Source organism: Gavia stellata, chromosome 4 (genome assembly GCF_030936135.1).
Source record: "Gavia stellata isolate bGavSte3 chromosome 4, bGavSte3.hap2, whole genome shotgun sequence".
Taxonomy (NCBI): domain Eukaryota; kingdom Metazoa; phylum Chordata; class Aves; order Gaviiformes; family Gaviidae; genus Gavia; species Gavia stellata.
The window spans coordinates 56,318,890-56,339,180 of NC_082597.1; the positions used below are offsets into that span (position 1 = coordinate 56,318,890).

The 20,291-nt window shown below is 43.8% G+C and overlaps 1 protein-coding gene across 1 annotated transcript; it reads left to right on the top strand.

The window, feature by feature from the left end:
• The first annotated feature begins 165 nt into the window (after positions 1 to 165).
• On the top strand, positions 166 to 16,498 carry DESI1 (desumoylating isopeptidase 1). Its single transcript, XM_059816506.1, is given in 7 exon segments — positions 166 to 304; positions 307 to 453; positions 10,713 to 10,734; positions 11,678 to 11,747; positions 12,409 to 12,518; positions 13,311 to 13,433; positions 14,607 to 16,498. Coding segments are annotated over 7 exon segments (705 nt in total). The 3' UTR covers positions 14,701 to 16,498.
• The last annotated feature ends 3,793 nt before the right edge of the window (positions 16,499 to 20,291 follow it).

Below are 20,291 nucleotides of genomic sequence, written 5' to 3' on the forward strand. Positions count from 1 at the left end.
GCGTGGCTCCGGCTCGCAAACCGGAAGAGGCGCCAAGCCTCAGCCAATGGCAGAGGGACTTCCCCATCCCCGCCCATCGTCTCTAGCTCCGCCCCCGAGCCGACCCCCCCGCGCTGCATAACGGCGCAGTGACGGGACATCCCGGCTAGTCGCCGGCTGCCGCGCATGCGCAGAGGCAGCGTCGCCCCTTCCGTTCCGTCTGTCACCTCGCGGTTGGTGCTGCCGCACCCGGGAGCGGCGGCGGGACTGGTACCGGGGCCGCCTTTTCCCCTTCCCCTCCGCTTCCCGGCGCCTGGCCGGGCGGCGGGTGTCTGTCAGGGCTCCGGGTGCCGCCCGGCGGCCGTGCCCGCACCCCCATCCCCATGGAGGAGCCGCTGGCCCTGCACCCCGTGAAGCTCTATGTGTACGACCTGTCCAAGGGCATGGCTCGGCGCCTCAGCCCCCTCATGCTGGGTAAGAGCACGGTGGGGGCACCAGCACCGCCCCGCCTCCGCGCGGGGCCTGGCCCGGCCTGGCCCACCCCTCCCGCCGCCGCCTCCCGGGGGCTCCTGTGCCCCCAACGACCGCTGCGGCCCGGCCTCGCTGCGCCGGGAAACGGGGCCGCAATCACCCCCTTCGGCTCCGAGGGAGCGGCCCGCCGGGGAAGGGCTCCCTGAGGGTGCGGGCAGCGCTCGGCGGCTGCGGGCACCGGGATGCGGCGGTGGCCGAAGCACGAGTCGCGAGTGTGCGGGACTGGCTTGGGGGCCCGATGTGCGGGAACAAAGTGGGTTTTAGCTGCAGCGTCCCTGTCTCCGTTGTCAGCGGGACAGGCTTTGTCAGTAAGGCAGCTCCAGCTGAACAGGGTCCAGGCTCTTTTCCCCCCATCTGTCCTTTGCCACTTCGTTGGTGTTACTCACTGAAGGCTGATTAAAAGGATTACTTAGCCCCTGAAGTGAGGGAAAGCTCAATTCCCAACACCACAGGTGCTGTGACGCCTTGGCAGGAAGGCTGAACTGGAAGAAAGCCTTCTCCTGTTTACAAGGCTGTTGGGTTCAAACAGCTCCATGTTGTGGTGAGGCTGGACTGGGCTAGGTGTTGCACAGCTTGTGATGTGCAACTAGCCACCTTCTCCTTCCAGAGAGTTTGTAAAAGTTTGTTGTATGTCTTATCACGAATGTGTGCGTTTCCAGGTGAACCTTGGACTAGGGATGCAAAGGAAACTTAAGTTTTGCTTGAAGTTTTGGAAGCGTGAATTGGGAATGCAGCAAGAGTGGTTTATACCTGTTACGTGTAGACTCTGCCCCACGTCAGACCAGCAGTCTGTGTGAGAGGAGACTTCTCAACAGGCTCAGTGTCTGAACAGATGGCTCTGTGTAATCTTGTTTTACAGTTTGTTGGCATTCACAGTGCTCATCTGTCCTATGAGGAGATTCTGTGCTTTCCTGCAAGCTTAAAATGAAAGTCCAAATAATTCTTAGCATGAGGTTTTATACATGTCGATAGGCTTGCAAAGTTGAGAAGTAAATATTACAGACATTGTATGTGATGTGCTCTGTTAGCCAGAGCAGCAACAACTTTGGGAGATGTGTGTTTCCCTCACTGGATAACCTCAAAACTTTTTGTGTGGTTAGAGTCACTTCTGTTGTAGCCCTCAGGGAAGTAACTTTTCACCTCTTAGTTCATAATAGCCATGTTTTATCTTGTGCTAAGCATTATAAATCTTAAGATACAGATTATAGGTGTGCATGATTTACCTGTGTTTGAGGTGAGCAGATTTTAACCAGTCTTATTTCAAAGTGTTGGTCCAAGCAAAGACTCGTACAAAACCAGGTTGTCACTATATGTATCTCCATGCCAGTCTTCACATAGATCAACTGAAGGCTTTTTAGCTCTCTTCTTACCCACAAAGTCAATCTTCAGATCTTGTAGCTTTCTGAATTTCCACATAAAAACACTTAGTGCATGACTTCATTTTCGGTGCTTTTTATGCTATCCAGAGAACAACTTAAAAACTTTGTGTTTGCAATGCAGTTTGGTGCTAAATTTCTAGGAGTCTGTGTAGTGAGAAGGAAAACTTCAAGATCTGAACACATCTCTCAGTTGTGTGGGAAGTGTTGCTTGCTAGTACTGCCCAGTAACTAGCTGAGTTCAGGCGTGTTAATGGAACAGGGCCAACTAGGCCTGTGTGGTCACAGTGACAACGCAGACTGCAGAATATTTGGGATTATGTGGACCCAGCGACTGGATTGTCCGTAACACAAATCATTGTTTGTTCCTTTTTTTCTTGAAGTTAAATATCTTCTGTGCATTTACACTCAGCTCTGTCATACCTCCAAATTATTTTAGAAACCTCCCCAAGAGCAAAGTGATTGTGAGAATACTCCTCTTGCCTCATGTACACACATTTTTTTCTTGAAGAACAACAAAAACTGTTGCTACTTCTCTGTACATCAACTTTCAGATGGTTGATAGCTATTTTTCCTTTTTTGTTTTTTTGTCACTGATGTTCATAAACTGTACATCATCAGGGAAAGTCATAGAAATTGAAGAGAAAAGGATTTCTTAGATGATTTAGTGCTAAACATTTGTCATTTCTACTTATGGTATTCTTTCCATAGATGCCAGGTTTGATTGAAACAATGCCTTTGAGTTACAGTTCTGTAGCATCGCCTATATTGAAATACATGTGTGTTAGAGAGAAGAAACAAATACAATAATTGATTGTGCTAAAATCAATTCCTATCATGCTTGAAAACAGAAGCTCAGATCCCCCTGCCAGAGGGGAATGAATCCCTTCTTATGGGACTGAGCACTGCAAGAGCATCACCACATGTTGTCTTCAGTTGTGCTAATAGGATCTAGAGGTATTAGGGATTATGTCAGCACAGCATTCAAGGATCAGCTCTCACTACTAAACGCTACCCTAACTTTTTCAGTATCAGTTCTATCCATTGTCATTGAGTGATGAACCTGGAAGGCAGAGCTATACAGCACTGTTCATAGCAGGCTTTAGAGTGACTTAGTCATGCCCCTTGGGCACGTCTTCGCTTTTCTTGGCAAGTTTAGTCTTTTTCTACCCAGACTACTTTTGTTCTTCTTACTTTTCTGTGAGATTCCTGTAATTTTTCAGTGAATATTTCTATTCTGAAGTATACACGACCAAATATTGTAGTTCAGTTGCCTTTGATATCAGAAGCGTCGTGTTTAATTTTTGTGTGCTGTTGCACACAACAGGTACCTCTACAGGTACTGTTCCTCCTCTCTCCCCCATTCTCAGTCTGTGAGACTACATTTGTCTGTCCAACTACATGATCTAATAATAATAAATATTAACTGGAATGCAATGAGGTTTCAGTGTTCAAGACAGAAAACATAATCCATCTGATTCTGTGGAATGTAGACAGGAAAACAGAATAGTTCCGCTTGCAGTGCTGATTTTGAAGTAGGTGTCCAAAGGCAGAGAAATCTTTAAGGCTGATTAAAAGCCTATTGCATCACGGGCTTAAAGAAAAATGTCTTGCAGCTCTCAAAGTTCTCCTGTCCTGTAATTGAGGTTATTGCTCATGTGACTCACAAAATGGGTAGTAGCTTAGTTTACCACAGCAGCTTTGGCTCAAGGTAGTATAAATTAACAGTGAGTTGACTGAGAGTATATATCGGTTGAAATTTTTAAGTGGTGCATTCAGCTGTATGGACTTAACAGCCCAGAAGGCATCAGAGCAAAAGATAACTAATAAAAGGAGGTACCTTCTGCTTTGTTCCTTTTTTCCAGACCCAGTGCATTACTCTGCCTCTCCTCCACCCATTCTGAAGAGTTTTGAATTGCCCCAGCACGAGACTCCATCAGCTTTGCTCCACAGCATTTGCTAGGGATTTCATGAAAATCAAGTGCATTACCCTCCCCCAATCTAGCCTACTTTTTGGTCTCTCTAGGCACCTCAAGGAGAAGGGAACTGAAGCAGGCCTCTCCCTCTCCGTTAGGTTTTTTTTGCTTCAGTTGAGCACCCTGGGTAGCACATACGAGAAAGTGCTTGACTAATGAGGAGAATTTTCAATTCAGAAAGGGCAGGAATCTTAATGGATTGGCCTAAGGAAATTGCAACAATATACAAAGCAATGCATTGCTAGAAGTACCCACACCGGTTGACCAAACTATATTGCTTCCAGTTCCACAGGAGAACAGTTCACTACTTTTTTTGGGTCTTTTAGGGTCTTCTGGGGCTTGCATATCCATTGCAGAACATAGATATGTTGTTAAAAATACTGAGCTTCCTATTGTTTCTTTACTTTACAGCTCAGGAATAGGTGGTGTTCTTGCACTGAGGGATGGATGGCCTAAGATCTGAATGGGGTAAACTAAATGCCCATCTCCTTATATAATTCCTGTCTCAGAACTCTTCTGCCCTTCAGTCTAATAATTTGGATTAATATACGAACGCCACTTTCATTTGATATTTAAAATGCACAGGAATAAACTACATTGCGTGGCCCTCAAGATTAACAAATTAACTGTGCCAGTAAAATAGATTGGCGAGCATCTAATCTTCCTTCTGCTTGGCCTTCCAAATAAATCCAAGTATGGAAGTAATCCCGTTTAATTGTATTCTAAAATTATAAGGGCTTGCTTGCTTTTTTCAAAATACCCTTGTATCCTAACAATGACAGTTTCCTGAACCAGTTGTACAACAAACAAATCTAACTAGTTCATTCTCCACTTCCCTGTGGCTACGCTGAGGGTCCTGGAATTATTTAATGCAATTGAATGTTGTATTTTTCTCATAGGTTTCTGGCTTATGTAAGCACCATAAAAGTATTTGAGCTATGAATGTTATAAAGAAAAATAACAGCAAATAAAAAAACTTGTTTACTTTTGCCAGATGATATTCTGCCTCATTCAAACAATTTGAATCTTTGAGATGCTTAAGCACACAGATCTATGCCAAATTGGCATCCCCTCCTGAGTTCTAGTGAGTATTTTCAGGAAAGATCCATATAAGCATCTCAGCAAGTTAAAAAAAAAAACAAACAAAGATCAGGTATGTGATCAGGTTTCCAAAGACTGACAAGCTATCACGTTAAACTCTCACAGGTATAACGCAGTAACTTTCATGTCCATGTTCGTGGTCTGCAACAAACACAAGGGAGTTTGACTTGCATTAGCTTGTAATGGAAGCAGATCAAATTAACCTGAATTGCTTCACATTTACTTCAGGCTGAGCTTGCACACAGGCAATTACTGTGGGACAGATGATAGTTGGTTACTTGACCATGTGCACTAATTGTTGTATGATAAGTGTGTACATGTAAATTTGCAACACCCTTTCCTGCTCAACAGCCCTCTGTCCCTTGAAATATTTAAACTTTTTAAGCATCTTGCTGTTTCTCTGTTTTATCTGGATGAACAGTAGATGCCCAAAAGAGTATCATCCCATCAGGACATTCCTGTTCCGCATTATACGCGCATGCATCATTTGGATTAGCTTTGCCGTAGGCATTGAGTGAAGAGTAATGCCTGGAATTGAAAGTCTTTGGCAGCTCAGATGGAAATTACTGGGGAATCAGACTTTTCTATATAGTTACAGACAGCCTCAGGTTATGAGTAAATGTGTTGGTTTTGGTGGCAGTACCAGCGTAGAGTTCTGCCCCCATTGCAGCGTGTCACGGCAGTTTGGAGTGTTGTGGCAAGGAGTGGAAGAGCATGAAAAGCGATGATGTCTGCCAGTATCTCAGATGGTATTTGCAATCCCTCCTACTAGACCACTCAATTGACTATGAGATGTAAGTTCTATTGCAGGATTATTTGAGGAGGCTCCCTGGCAACCTTGATAGTCTATTTTTTAAGCTGGACAGTGCTGCCAGAAGCAGCTCTCTTGGAAAGTGTCGCTTCAAGGCCTGGATACAACTTGTGCCTTCGCTTTGCTACAGCAATACTGTAGTCATGCTTTTACTTGGGCAGCTGGCTGTGGAAACAGAGCAGTGTCGATCCTTGCTTGGTCATACTGTTGGGGCTGGTATGTGTATCAAGCCTTCAGAAGCTGCAAGCAATGTGTTTTGTATATAGTGGACAATGTCCAGCAGAAGGCAAGACATAACTCCTTAGTGCAGGCTGCCCTGATTGCTTTACATGAGCTTGTCAGGAGTGGCAGTGGTTGTGAGCTGTCACCTGTTCTGTGCAATGTCAGACTTAGAGAGAAGGGCAAGAAGAGTCACATAGGAGGATCACCAACAGAGGCAAAACTTCAGGAGGAAGATGATGGTGTCCATGAAGGTCTGTACAGAACGTCTTACATGATGCAACAGACAAACAACATTGAGATTTCTTGCTGAGCAACAGAAAAGGGAGCTGCCCAAGTTCCTCAGAAACTGGTGGCCATTGACTTATTCTCTGTCAGTTGGTTTGGAGTTGAGATGACAACAGCCAGCTCTACAGCATGGGAAACTGCAGCAGCATACCAAAAGTTCTTGGTCCTGGATGTCTCTGGGTGATGTGTATGTGGCCAATAATGGCAGGTTTCTTAGGCATGGGATTCTGCAATGGTGTTGGTGTTGGAGAGGCTTGCGCTGCCTCTGACTAGTGGCAGAAAGGGATTTTATTTTATCTGCAGCAGGCTGGAGAGCTACCATGGATACCTTATTGTCATCAGTGCTGGAGATCTGGCATGCATTTTCCACAATGCCAGCCTGGTTAATGTCTTACAGGACCCAAGCAAAAATAGCAGGTCAGCAGCTCCATTAAGATAATCAAACCAGTGCTTGGCACAAACTGACCTAGCTGAGCAGCCTCAGACAGACCTGCCTTCTGAAGATAGGCAGCTTCACTTGCCAAGAGCTGTTCTGTTATTGCCCTGGCAGTTGCTGCCTGTTGTTGGCTACAGATTTTGTGTGTAGCAGCCAGAGAGGAGCCCTCCAGGGTTGGACTGCAGTCTAATGCAAAGTCCCTTTCCTGAATTCTGTTTGGGTTTTGTTCATACAATCAGAGAACTGCATTGGTGGAAAGGGACCTCTGGAGGTCCTGCTCAAGGTAGATCCAGCGAGAGCAGATTCTTCAGGGCCTTGGGCAGCTGAGTTCTGAGTATCTCCAAGGATGAAAATCCCACATGCTTTCTGGACCCCTGCCCCAGTGTTTGACCACCTTCATGGTAATTTTTTTTCTTCTCTTACTGAGTTGGGAATTTCCCCTTTTCCAACTAGCACATGTTGCCGTTCACTGTGTACCTCTGAGTAGAACAAGGCTCCCTTTCCTTCATGCCTATTAGGGAATTGTAGACAGCAATAAGGACTCTTGGCCTTCTCTTCTTGAGGCTGAACAGACCAGTTCTGTCAGCCGCTGTTCAATACAGCAAGTGCTCCAGCCCAGTATGTCAGTGTCTTTTGTACTGGGGGGATCCAAAAGTGGACACAACACTCCAGATGTGGTCTCACAAGTGTCGAATAGGGGGAAAGAGTCACCTCCCTTGAGCTGCTGGCTGTAGTCTTGCTAGAGCAGCCCTATGTGTGGTAGCCTTCGCTGCAATGATCTTTTCAAGTAGGTGTTGTAATTGCACAAGCAGGTTCCCGGCAGCACCTGTGACATTGTCAGCATTTGCTATAACTCTTTCACCTGCACACAGAATCTAGGTGCAAAGTGGCAACTTTGTGGAAAGCCTTTTATCCTTGTTTGCTGGAAATGTCTGTGAAAGTAAATATTAAGATGTTCTTTTTCCATTTAGTATGCAAAAGGGCAGATACAATTCTAGTATGTGCTGCCTTTGAAACGGTTTGTTTCTCTGCCCTGAAGGATAAAGTTCAAGTTTCTAGTGGAAACCAGTGATTTATTGTGAACAAATGTGTAATAATTTATTAACAGATATGCAGAACACTAACTATGCAAAGCCAAGCAGTAGAGCCTGTCATAGGCCAGCTGCTAAAGTTAGGGCAGTGCACTATACCCTACTTCACATCTTGCTGATGAGCCTGCAGTGTCACTGGTTTCTGGCAGCTCTAGAGCTCAAGGCAAAAGCTCTGATGGGGAAGGTGTGGAGCAAGGGCCAGAGGATCGAGAAGCACAACAGCGTGGGACACGCTAAAGGGGCAGCAAGTGCTCCTGAGACGCTGCAACACACTGCTCCTCTTCTCTCATCATTGCTACTATCTTTTGGCCATCATCCTACTCCATGCCTACGTTTCTGTGCGATGGGTTGACAGTGAATATGCTTGCTGCCTGGCTGTGATCCATGGTAGTGATAGATCAGTCCACCTACTTCAAAACTGTGTGGGCTCGCTTCAGCTGATGTCTCTATTGTCACAACAGCCTTTTCCCTGCCTCTGCTCTTATACGACCCTCGTCTGAAGCAGGTATCTATGTATGTGCCTATTTTGCTTCAGACTTGAGCAGAAAAAATACGGTAGTGATTGTTTATTCTTTACTTGGACACATAAACATCCTTTTCTCGGCACTCTTGAAGGATTATCCTCATCAGGTTTGTTCCTCTGTTTTACCCAGTCCTGATGATGACAGAAAGTTGGTTTTGCCCAAGAGAAAGAACTTGTGAAGAACTACTGCTGCTTCGAAGTAGTATATTCACTCCTGGCACTCACAGACCAAAGCAGCCCTGACAGAGGAGTAGGAGGGGATAAACACCCCAAGACCCTCTGCCTACAGAAAGGAAAAGGCAATGCCTCTGCCTCCCTGTAGGCCATTGATGCTGTGGCACTGATCTAAGTAACAACAACTGGAGAATGTCTTTCCACAGGACAAGTGGAACTGGGACAATGTACCCCATGACTGCTACCACACCAGGTGTTTTAGAAGAAGCTGGACACCAACAGAAGAAGAATGACTCCTAAAGTTTCAGCAGAGAAGCCAGCATGCTGGAGGCTGAGGGATGAAATACTGCTCTGTCAAACTACAGTTTAGCTTTAGGCCCCTGATACACTAACTGGGGTCCAGTGTGTAACATGCTGCCTCCTCTTTGGGAATCATGGGGGAAGAGCAGGGGAGTGCAACTGAGCCAAGCTTCATTTTTACCAAACTTTTTTTTAATGAGTGGAATAATTTATTGTTATTCTGAGCATCTGATTCCAGCCTTTGCAAAGCAGTTGCAGTGCACTTTCAGCATCATAAGCTGTGGGAATACAAAGAGGGTGACTGGTGGAGTAATTGCTAGGGAGAGGCAAGGCTGATAGTGTGATGAGGGATGTAGCCAAATCCTGACTTAAGGACAGTTAAGGCAGTGGCCCTCAAGATAGCCAAGAAAAGCCTGAATATAACAAGCATTTGAATAAAACATTAAAAAAAAGACCACAACTCTGAGGCTGCATTTAAAGGAGGAGGATAATATCTAGACATAATGGCCCAGAATTCAGGAAGCAAGAAGGTCTGTAGCTAGCTTTGGGAGGCCTGAGGCTGATGTGATGCACAGAGATGGTGTCCAAACCAGAGCAAAGCCTGTTGGCCAAAAGTTAACCCATCAGTGCTTTCTGAACAGTTTTTTACTAGAACAGTGCCTCTCATGTTCAGGTGGCTTTTTTTATCATGTCTACAGTGTTTTTTATCTAGCTCCAGAAAACCTGCAGATGACTTTAGCAGATCATCACATCACATTCCTGTATCTGAAAGCTGAACAGTAACAACAAAACATCTTGGAAGAGGTGCTGCTTGGATATAAAGGATAGTGGTGTGGGAAGTGGTCTGCTGGGGGAAAGTGCTTATATATGAAGGCTGACTAAAAGGATCAGGGGCCTGCTGCAAGCAAGCAGAAGCTATGGCAGAGGAACACTCAGTCTACTGCTTGGGTTCAGGAGAATACCAAATGTTGGTATGCACACAGTTTTTCTGTTCTAAATCCACTTTTCTGGGTGTTCTGCACCTTGTTCGGCAAAATAAAGTTATAGTGCATCTGTCATAGAATGCTGTTGCTGACTACGAGTTTACCAAGGGGTGCGATACCAGGGACCAAGCCTGTAGGTTATGATAGATAAAACAATTGAGCTTAGAGCAGTAACAGCTGGCGACCCTTTGAAGAGAGGTTTGATCTTGAGACCCTACCAGAAACACAGAGAGGTTTAGGTTTCCCACTTCTAGAGAACTGGAAAAGCATTTCAGAAGGGACTTTTTCTCTAAGACACAGTGATATTATCAGTGTAGTGGTGCTTGAAGTAAGTCTTCGCTGCTGTGTTCTACAACAGACACAATTTTATAACTTGTATAAATTTCAACCCTGCGCTTCTGCCCCCCAACTCTCACTGAAATTACTAATTTTTAAGGGCAGGGGGAGGGAGGGAAGGGAGGAAACCATGGAATAGATTATAGAGACTATCACCACAGATGATATGTTCAAGTCAGGTCTCTCATCAGTTACTGAGAAAGAAAACTGAATACTCTGTGCTGGCTAACTGCCCGCAATTATGAAATCAGTGTAAAATTCAACTCTTCTGGTCCTGACTCAGACTCTAATTTTAGGAAAAGGTTTCTTTTCTTGGCCTGTAGACAAAAGCCCAAGGAAGGTAAGCACTGGCAGGATAGGATGGTATTGCCACCTCTGCATGCAGGAGGAAAAAAGTACAGCAGTAGTGTGGCTGGAGTAGTTAATTTGAAAGAAAGACATTCTGTTTCTTTAGAAGCAACTCTGGGATGAAATCTTTGGTGTTACTGTCATGGTGAAACAATAAGTGTGGTTCCTAAGTGATTGATAGAAAGTAGGCTGAAATCTGGAAAACACATTGCTAATAACTCTTCTTTTCTCTGCATACAGGGAAACAGCTGGATGGCATCTGGTAAGTGACTAGATTTAAATTGCATAATGTGTGTTAAACACTGTGTCGTGTAGGAAGTATTTTCAATATGAAACTATATATGCTTCAGATCTTAAGAACATTTGGTGCTGAAGAGAGACCAAGGCACTTCTTGTTCCTGAATATAGATCGACAGTAAGATAATGTACAGTCAGGTGCTGGTTAAACTTCTCCATTCAAAGCTCAGTGGACCCCATGAAAAAAGTGTCGGTAGTAGTTCTTGCATTTTAGTGCACTTGCATACTTTTTCAAGGGTAGGATGTTGTCCTTGTCCCAAGCATTTTGTCTTGTAATTGCAGGCATGACTAAACATGAGAGTAAAAGAGTAGGTGGAAAGAAGGTATTACAGAATCAGGCCTTCTGACACATAAGAGCGGTGGCTATATTCGATTACAAAACACCCCCAAATTTGCTATAATTCATAGCAAGAGGGTTTTTTTTTTTTTTTAAAAAAAAAAGGCAAAAAACCCCCAAACCCTTGTTCATCCATTTTCCTCTCTATTGATCCATCTCCAGTGATTGTCTGATCTTCTTCTCAGTCAGTGTCTATCGGACATGCACTTCTGTCAATGTGTTAGCAGGGCTAACTCTGTCTCTCTGTCTCTGTGACTTTACCCTCAGCCATTTAGCTGAAAGAGGTTGCTGGAGATCTCATGCTGGTGTGGAAGTCCCCCTCTTCCTTTGTTTGCTTGGGCACCTAACTAAGCCTGTTCTTTCCCAAGCACTTAGAGTTACAGTAAGCTTGATAATCATTGCTTCCGTATCCATTCATGTCCCAGCAGATCCTGTTCCTACTCGCAGAAACACATTGACCTTTTCTTTCAGTTATTCACTTCATGATGTCCTCAAGCACATAAATTTACCAGTGATTTATGTGCTAGGTTAAATATTTCCTTTGTTTCACGTGGTTTTTGTTCTGTGGCAGGCACACCTCCATAATAGTCCATAAGGATGAGTTCTTCTATGGCAGTGGAGGAATCTCCAGCTGTGCACCTGTAAGTTAAACTTATTTTTCTAATAAGATAATTTTGTGATAGGGTTACCTGATCAGAATTGCTTGTGTCACTGTCTCTTAGAAAAGCAGCAAGAGGCTTCTGAATTCAGCCAGATGTGTCTGCTTGCCATGGTTGCCCAGGGCATTTGAGGAAAAGGGAGCATGGACAGTGGGTTTAAGCCCAACTAAATACAGGTTGGGAATTGCTTCTGCTGGTAGAGTCTGTCTATCCAAGACACCTTCTGCAGCTGCATTGCCAGAGTGACACCTTGTCTAATTCTGCATCAATAGGTTTTACATGCAGACTTGGCAACTCAAGGCATCTTTTTTAAGATTAAAAAAAACGCTCATGGTGCTTTGTCAGACTTTTCTGTTCTTGGAGAGGTAAAACTGATGGGCCATTTTTCTAAAGCAGAATTTTGCCATAGCTTAGAGTTTTCAGCACAAAGAGCCAAGTATACAATCTGAAATATAAGTTGCATGTTACTTGCCATTCTCTGACTGCAGAGCAGGGGAGGCTAGTAGGGCTTTTTGCTTGACAAATGTACCAAAAGTTCCTTCTTTTGTGCCTGGACAAGCTACGATAGCTCTGTTCAGTAGAGTGCTCCAAAATAATTCAGTCTGTCCATTTAACATTGTTTTTTGGGTGTTAATTTTTACAGGGAGGGACACTTCTTGGCCCCCCAGACTCAGTTGTTGACCTGGGGAACACTGAAGTCACAGAGGAAATTTTTCTGGAATATCTTTCCTCTTTGGGGGAATCTATGTTCCGGTAAGTAGCAGCTTGTACTATAAAATCTGTATAACAAAAAAAGCCTTTAGGGGAAGGGGGGCAGAATGGAGGAAGTTATTATGAAACCAATCCTGCCCACAAAGCTTTGAATTTTTAGTGTATTATTTGGTACTCTACAAATATGAGACTGGAACTGATGCACTGATACACAAGGAGCTACCAGCTAGGCAACCCTCTCATGTGCTAGCCTTGAGCTGGGCTGGGAAAGCATTCTGTCAGGAAGTCTTTCACACTGTTTTTCATAAAATGGAATAATGTCTGAAATACCTCTGGGAGAATCACCAGGGAAAATGAAGGCACTATATGAAATATTTCAGTAAATAGTGCTTTGCCCCATGAGTCATAGGTGAAGCGTTGTAGTAAAGCTGCCAACTTTCAGACGAGTAAAAGCAAGGTCTTGACTATTAAAGAGTCTAGTCTACTCACAAGGATAGGAAACAGTAGCATTTAGTGTTCTGGCTATATTTCAATGTCAGTAATTCCTGTGATTTCTCGTTATTTCTTCTGTGGTTTTAGCAGAAGAAACCTGACCTCACTTATCCTCCAAAAAACATTGCATAAAGTCAGTGATGCAGAGAGATGTCATTTTCCACCCTGATTCAATTGAATTTGAAGGTGGTTTGATGTCTGTATTTTACCTATTTTCCTTAGAATTCTTTGTGGGGAAAAAAGTGCTAATGTAAGGAGATGTTCCTCATTAGTTTTTCTGCTTGTTATAGATTTATTGCTGAGTCTGTCTTTTTATGTTTCAATTCCTTTCCTGTGGCACAGAGGAGAGTCTTATAACATCTTTGAACATAACTGCAACACCTTCAGTAATGAAGTGGCACAGTTCCTGACAGGAAGAAAAATCCCTTCCTACATCACTGACCTTCCAGCTGAAGTTCTTGCCACGTGAGTATGCATGCCACTCCTTTCTGTAGTGTATTGCTTCATGCTAATGCTTAAACATTTGACAGAGCCAGCAGTACCAGTTTCTGCTGGCTCTCTCTGAGAACCAGTATAAGATTAAGGAGAGGATGCTATTTGCTTTCCTTCAACACCTAACAACACTGCATGACAAATGCTGGCTGGCACTGGCATTACTAAGAAGACAGGAGAAGGTTGTTCTTCTGCCTTTAACTTAAACTAGTTATTCTGTGATGGTCTCTTATATGTGATCAGACAAGCATAGAAAGTTTCAGAAAATGGTGCAAGGTTTTTTGTCTTAGGAAACCAGTATCTGTTAAAGGTTGCTTCTCATACTCTAAGCACCGTAATTGCAGTGGAGGTGTCAGCTTTGCTTGTGAAGAGGCAGGGGAGATGTAATTTTAAAATTAATGCTGCAGTTTTAAGGCTAGGACTGGGTGGAAAAAGAAGGTGTGAAAAAGAAGACATGAAGAATTCCTGCCTGGTGGTTCAGCTCAACTTTTTGTTTTTTTTAAACTCTCAGCTAGTGAGGATCCCAGTGGAATGATTTGAGCTTCATCATTTAGGTGTTATTTCTTGTAACAATGGTATATACCGCATTATTTGGGAGACATGTGTCTTCTACTGTGGGCTCTTACCGCTTCAGATCTCTCAAAATCAGATAAAGTCTATAACAGAGTGAGTCATATTGAAAAATAGACCAGGTGATACAGATTGCAACAGAAATTGCTCTGTGAGTGTTGAACCATTGTCCTACAAGGGAGCTAGAGGCTATTCTTCTAGCAGTCTTTAATATTGATGTGGTACTTAATGGAGCCCTGCAGTTGCATAACAGAGATTTCGTTCACACTCTTAAGTAGAATGAATTACTAAAAGCCAGTTTCAGACACAGTATTACCACATTAGCAGTCTGGGCATGTTAGGACTCAGAACTAGCTTATATAAAATCATGTTTAAGATTCTTACTTATTGAACAGTAAATTCTCTTTAATAGGTTAAATTAGTTTGTTTTAGTTTGTAGTGGAAGTCTGTTCTTCAAATTTGCTTCTACAGTGTTGATTTGATTGCGCTTTAGGAAGTGAGTGCACTTCAGTAGTAAATGGGAAAAGTTGTTCATCAAGTAGGCTACTTGAGATGTTTATTTCTTTACCTTCTCAGACCTTTTGGACAAGCTTTAAGACCCCTCCTGGACTCCATCCAGATCCAGCCACCTGGAGGAAATACCTTCAGCAGACATAATGGACAGAGCTAACAGGAGTGACCCAGTGTGCCCAGCCTCACCAGGCCTCTTCCTTTTTAAACCTGGATCTACCAGATTTCTATTTTATAATTTCCCATCAGAATTAACTCTGCAGAAGATACAAGACAAGTTTTAAAATTTCTTAGGGAGAGGATTTATCAGGGTGCATGTAAGACAATGTTACCAAAAAGATTGCCATAATTTCTAATAGTATTATACTAATTTATAAAGGCTGTCTTGTCTGAGTAGGCTGACACTTTCTAAGTAACTCCTGTGCTGGTAAGTGGGAATTCACTCCATGAGCATTCAAGGGCCCATTACACAATTTAGAGTAAATAAGGGGCTGTCCTAGCCATCCTTGCAGGCTTGCATCTCTTTTTTTCTGTCACTGCTTATATTATGGGAGTATTTGCTGAAGTCTGTAGCAAAAAGACAAAGGAAGTATTGGTAGCCTAGGAAGTGAAGGTGTCCCAGGATTAGTCTTCTGCATAGTTCACTGATGTTATGTTATTTGCTCAGCAGAAAAGCTGAACTCATCTGATTAGAATATTTGCAGTGGCACAGCTGTGTGGGAAATGTGATCAAGCTGAACTCTGTGTCAGTGTCACACTCAAAAGTGGAAACTTTCAATGGGACTATCTTTGTGTGGGAGGGAGGCTGGAACTGAAGGTTGCCAAGAGCCTTGTAATGCTAGATCCAAGAGTTATGGGAAAGAACCAGCTGAAAGAACAGAATCTCATGAGCAGAAGTGGTGGAAACAAATTTCAGGTGAAAGCAAAATGAAGTGAAATGCTTCCTTTTCTTGCATGTAAGTTTATCAGCAGATAGACAGAACCTTGTTAACTATTTACCTTTGCAGAAGAGCTGGGGTTTTTTTCTTACCAAGACAGAGTTACAGTACAGTAAGGCAGGAATAGTATGGCAACTGCATGATAATATAATGTGGACCAATTCTGCCTTCAGTATCTAGTTGCAGACACAGTAGGAGCTCCAACTTTCTTTTATATTGCTGTCCTTTCCAAAGCAGTCCAGCACATCACAGAGAGGGCTCTGCTTAAGTTTAAGAGAAATAGGTGGTAGGTCTCCTCAAATGTAAAGAAAAGGAGGAAGAGTAAAATTAAGCTTTTCTATGGAACAATTGAGTTTATTGGGATACATGCAGAAGCAGTCCTGTCCTTAGATTGACACTAGATTGTATCAATACTGCATCTCCTAGCTTAAGATTCTTATAGCTTTGCAATTATTTGCAGTGGAAAAAGATCAGGGGAATGAAAGAATAGGCACACTGATTTCTTTTCATGCATGTATATATACTATTTTCCTGAACAATTTTGTAGCAGTTACATTTAGGAAGGAACACAAGAAAAACATCGGACAAACCCCAAAACATTGCTGATGTTCTATAAATGGGGATTGCAAGTCCCAGATGCTGCTGAAAAAGCATCTATGCAAATGTATAGCCCCTTGTCCAGTGCTTTGTTGTGAAAAGTATTGCTGCAAGTTCAGTCCTGCACTGGAAACTTCCTGCTTACCTAAAGAAGATGTCTTTCCTCTGCTAGGCTCTTTCTCCCAGAATAATACAGTTTAATAAGTTTCTCACACTGTTACTCAGTGTGGGCTATAATGGTTCATATTTTTGAGGGGATGGAATGGAGGAAAACAGTTTAATCACTCTGTCAAATACTCTGTTGCCCTGCACCTTGTGGAATCACTACACAAGTGGAAATAGGGTGCCATCGGTACATTTTAGTTTTGTGTGTACCTGCTCTCAGTGCACAGCAGTGGCACTTGCAGCCCTTTTTTTTTTTTTTCTTCCTTGTCATTCTCTGCATGTGCCATCAATTTAAGAACTTCTCCTTAAGCATTTCATCTGATGGACTGGACTTGGAGACAACTGTAGCAGTTAGTACAGATTGGTTTATACAAAAGCTTTCACTATTTCCCCATCAAAATGTCCTGTTTGCAGAAAGCACTCTATAATAAATGATTTATTAATGCCTTTTGATGCTCCTGGAGGAACAATTGGCAAGTGTTTGTTTTCTGCTAAGCCATAGCTTAGTTTTCCTGCTTAGTATGTATATCCTTTCCAGTCTTTTCCCATACCTATTCTGTGAAGAGCAACCAGTCTTTCATCTGAATACACACATGACTGTGCCACAAAATGCTGTAGCATGTTAGAGATCTCGGAGCTTCCTTAGTTGAACAGGTATACTCAAGCTGATGCAGTGCAGCCCAACATCTAGGTATGCTAGTTTAGCACCTGCAAGCAGCACAGCTGTGGTTGCTTGTCTTTCAGCAAGCTATCACTTCAGGTGCAGCTGCCTGCAGTGGAAGCACTGGTGCCATGGTTTCTGCCCCTCACTTTTGCACAATGAGGATATCCCCTGTATGTCCACCACTTTAGAGGTCCTGAGCCTGGCTTCTGCTTGGCTGCCTAGTTCAGGACTTTTTACATCCTCTCAGGAGGCAGGAAAGAAAAGGAAGATGTTCACCCCATGCATTTTGCAATCTGCCTTTTCCCCTCCTCAGCAGCCCCTTTGCAGAGATAATGCTGCTACTTTAAGGTCACTGGATAAAATTTCACTCGGCCATATACTGTTTGCAATAGTCAAGGAGCTCCTAGAGGGTCTCCTGGGCTCGGGACCTACTCTGTGTTTCATGGCAAAAGAACTGTAGGAGGGAATCCTGTTTGCTTGGTCTTACTGGGTAACGAGACCCCTGTAGGCCTCATAGGAAACCCATTTTCTCCAAAGATGGTTATGTGTAAATTACAGGACTGTGCCCCCAAGGCTCCACCCAGTCATACCTACTCATAGGAATATAAAATAGACAGAAAAGTGTATGTAAGTGTATATAGGTGATGAACTTGAGCCAGCTGATTGACAAAGGGGCAGGGAAACTGAACTCCTGAAAGGGAACAGAACCCTTTTGCCCACACTTACTATTCTGTCTTGTATTGCTGGGGTTCCCCTGTGCCATTTTAAAAATGTTAATAACGTCTTTAGGCAGAAAGTGATGTTTTGATTTATTTGTGGTTTTTTTCTATTACAATAAAAAGAAATACAGTAAGTTTTCCTGTTTGAATGTGTGTCCACACAGCTGCCCGGCAAATGCAGCTCACCAGAAGTCGTTGTCTTCACCCTGGTCCCAGCTGGAAAGTGCAAAATGCGAAACTGTCCAAGCAGTTTGTGCCAGGTACCGCTAGTGAAAGTAGCGGTGGCTACTGCCCTTTGCTAGAACTGGTCCTAGGCAATATTCTTATTTAAGTTTGGAAAAATTTTCCTTCTGTAAGCACCATGGTATCTTATCAAGACCACGCTCTTGAGGCTTGACAAGCTTGGATGAGGTGAATAAAGGCTGGACAGTAGGTGTTCTGTCAGCATGGGTTTTGTGCAGCCCTCATCTAAGTGTGCAAGAATGAAACGTCTGATGTCTGCTGCTGAGGAAGGGGCCCAACAGAGCTTAAACATAGGAAAAGGCTCTAAGCTTTTCCTGATTGTCTTGATGCTACTACTTTCAAAAGGAAAAAAAGCACTTTAAGAAGTAGACTTTATACTTAGGTTCCTCTGGAGCTGCAGAGGGGATATTGGTGAGGATTATGTAGCACTGCCCATCATGCCTCTGCCGCTGGGCTATTAAGGAGAAGAAGAAATTAATTCTGCTTGGTTCAGCCTTCTGAATGCTTATTGATGGCATCCAAATGATAAACCACCCAGTTCGCAGTTTGTGTAACAGTCTGTATCAGTGTAATACAGAAGAGGGCTTGTAACAGAAGGCGGCTTTAACAAAGATTCATGACTGTGGTTATTTTGGGCTGTGTTATTTAGATGCGGTGCTGGTTTGCTATCACGTACCAGTACTAGTCCCACATGAAATACCTGGGAACACATATAAAAGGAAAACCTTGACCTTAATGGCCACTCTAGACAGAGTATAAGCCAGTGCTCACAGCCACTTACCTTCTAAACTTCAAACAAAGTATTTGCCTTTGCTGTTAGTAACAGATTTTATTCATGACGACAGCTGCTGCCTGTCTGGGCAGCAATCAAGGGAATGTATCAAGTGTGGTTTAAGTGCAAAGTATTAAATAACCAAAACAGCCACAGAGTCCCTGTTCTCAGAGCTAACCCAGATGAAGGAACAAGCACAGCTGTATGCAGCTGTGCACTTCACCAAAAGGCAAACTTGCACTCTCGGGGAAACCAAGATGGCACAAGTCCTCACGGGCTGATACCAAATGGCAGTCGGGGTGCTGGGAGGAGTGTTTTGACTTGAATAGAGTTTCTAAAGCAGCATGACAAATAAGCTGGAGAAAACATAGCAGGTAGTTCAAATTTTGGAGAGCTATCCTGGTAGCATAAACCCGATGGCACTGTAGGAGTGCAAAAATGTGAACTCTGACCCGTATTTTAGCAGACTTCCCAATTCTGGGAAGTGCCCCGAGGTGGCACTGCTACCTTGCAGCGCAGGGATGCACCTGAGCCAGGGGAGAGCAGCTCCTGCTTTTGGGATGCCCAGAGTAATGTCCATGCAAGAGGCAAGGAGGAAGGTCTCTCCCAGACAAGAAAGCTGCAGGTAGGAGCTGCCAGGAGACAAGACCATGGAGCAGCTTGGGCTACAGCAAGAACCGAGTGCTGCTACAATGCCAGGGCTGCCACAGGAGTGAGCTGGCGGGTTTTCCTAAAACCATGCCTCTTCCACCAAGATGCGGGAAGTCTCGTCCTTGTACCGTGTCATGGCTTATGAAAAATAAAGACTTGCATCGCTGAACCCCTGGGAGTTCACTGTCTATCTGACCCCATGGCTGCCTTTTGAGAGTCCTGGGCCCTGCTGCACGGGTGAGCAGCTCTTTGGCTTCTGGTAGTCAAGCAACCCGAATCCGTGAAGGCATCTCTACTTGCTCTTCAGTATGCCATAGTAGACACACTTTGAAGTATTAATATTCTGGAGTAAGCATCCACACATTAACTGATGAGGGATATATGTAATCGTACCTAGACAAGCCATAAATGAGCATAACCCTAAACTGAACTAAAAATTCATCACTCAATTGCATACTAAGCAGGTGGGTGCTGAGAAACCATTCTGGGAGCTTCAATGTAGCTGAGGAAAGAGACCAGCTTTCCAGAGGTGGGAGCTTATAACCAGGGTCTGATCCAGAATGCCCCAGAGGCTGTGATTTTGCAATGATCAATGCCAGGGCAAATACCGCTTGTAATATCCATCCAAGACTGCCTGACTCACTATGTGATGGAGGCAACTCCCAGAAACAGTGTGGAAATAGCTATCCTGGTGACATTAACTGGTGGACACAATGAATGCCTCCCCCAGCAAGTAGCTGAGGACATTTTGGTAAACCTCGTCCAAAGCAATGGAACAGAGGTAAATTATTAACATTGTTTCTGTACATCCCGCTTTCATTGAGTGGGAGCAGAAAAATCAAAACCATCAGCAAAAACCAGAATCTGTGAAGCCACCTGAATGCTTCATTTCGAGAGGAATCTGGTGGAGAACTGGGAAAAGGGGTTGTACAATGCCCTGCAAGCAAATAATACTGAGAAAAAACAATCAGACCATAAAAAAAAATCTCCCCCCAGTTCCAA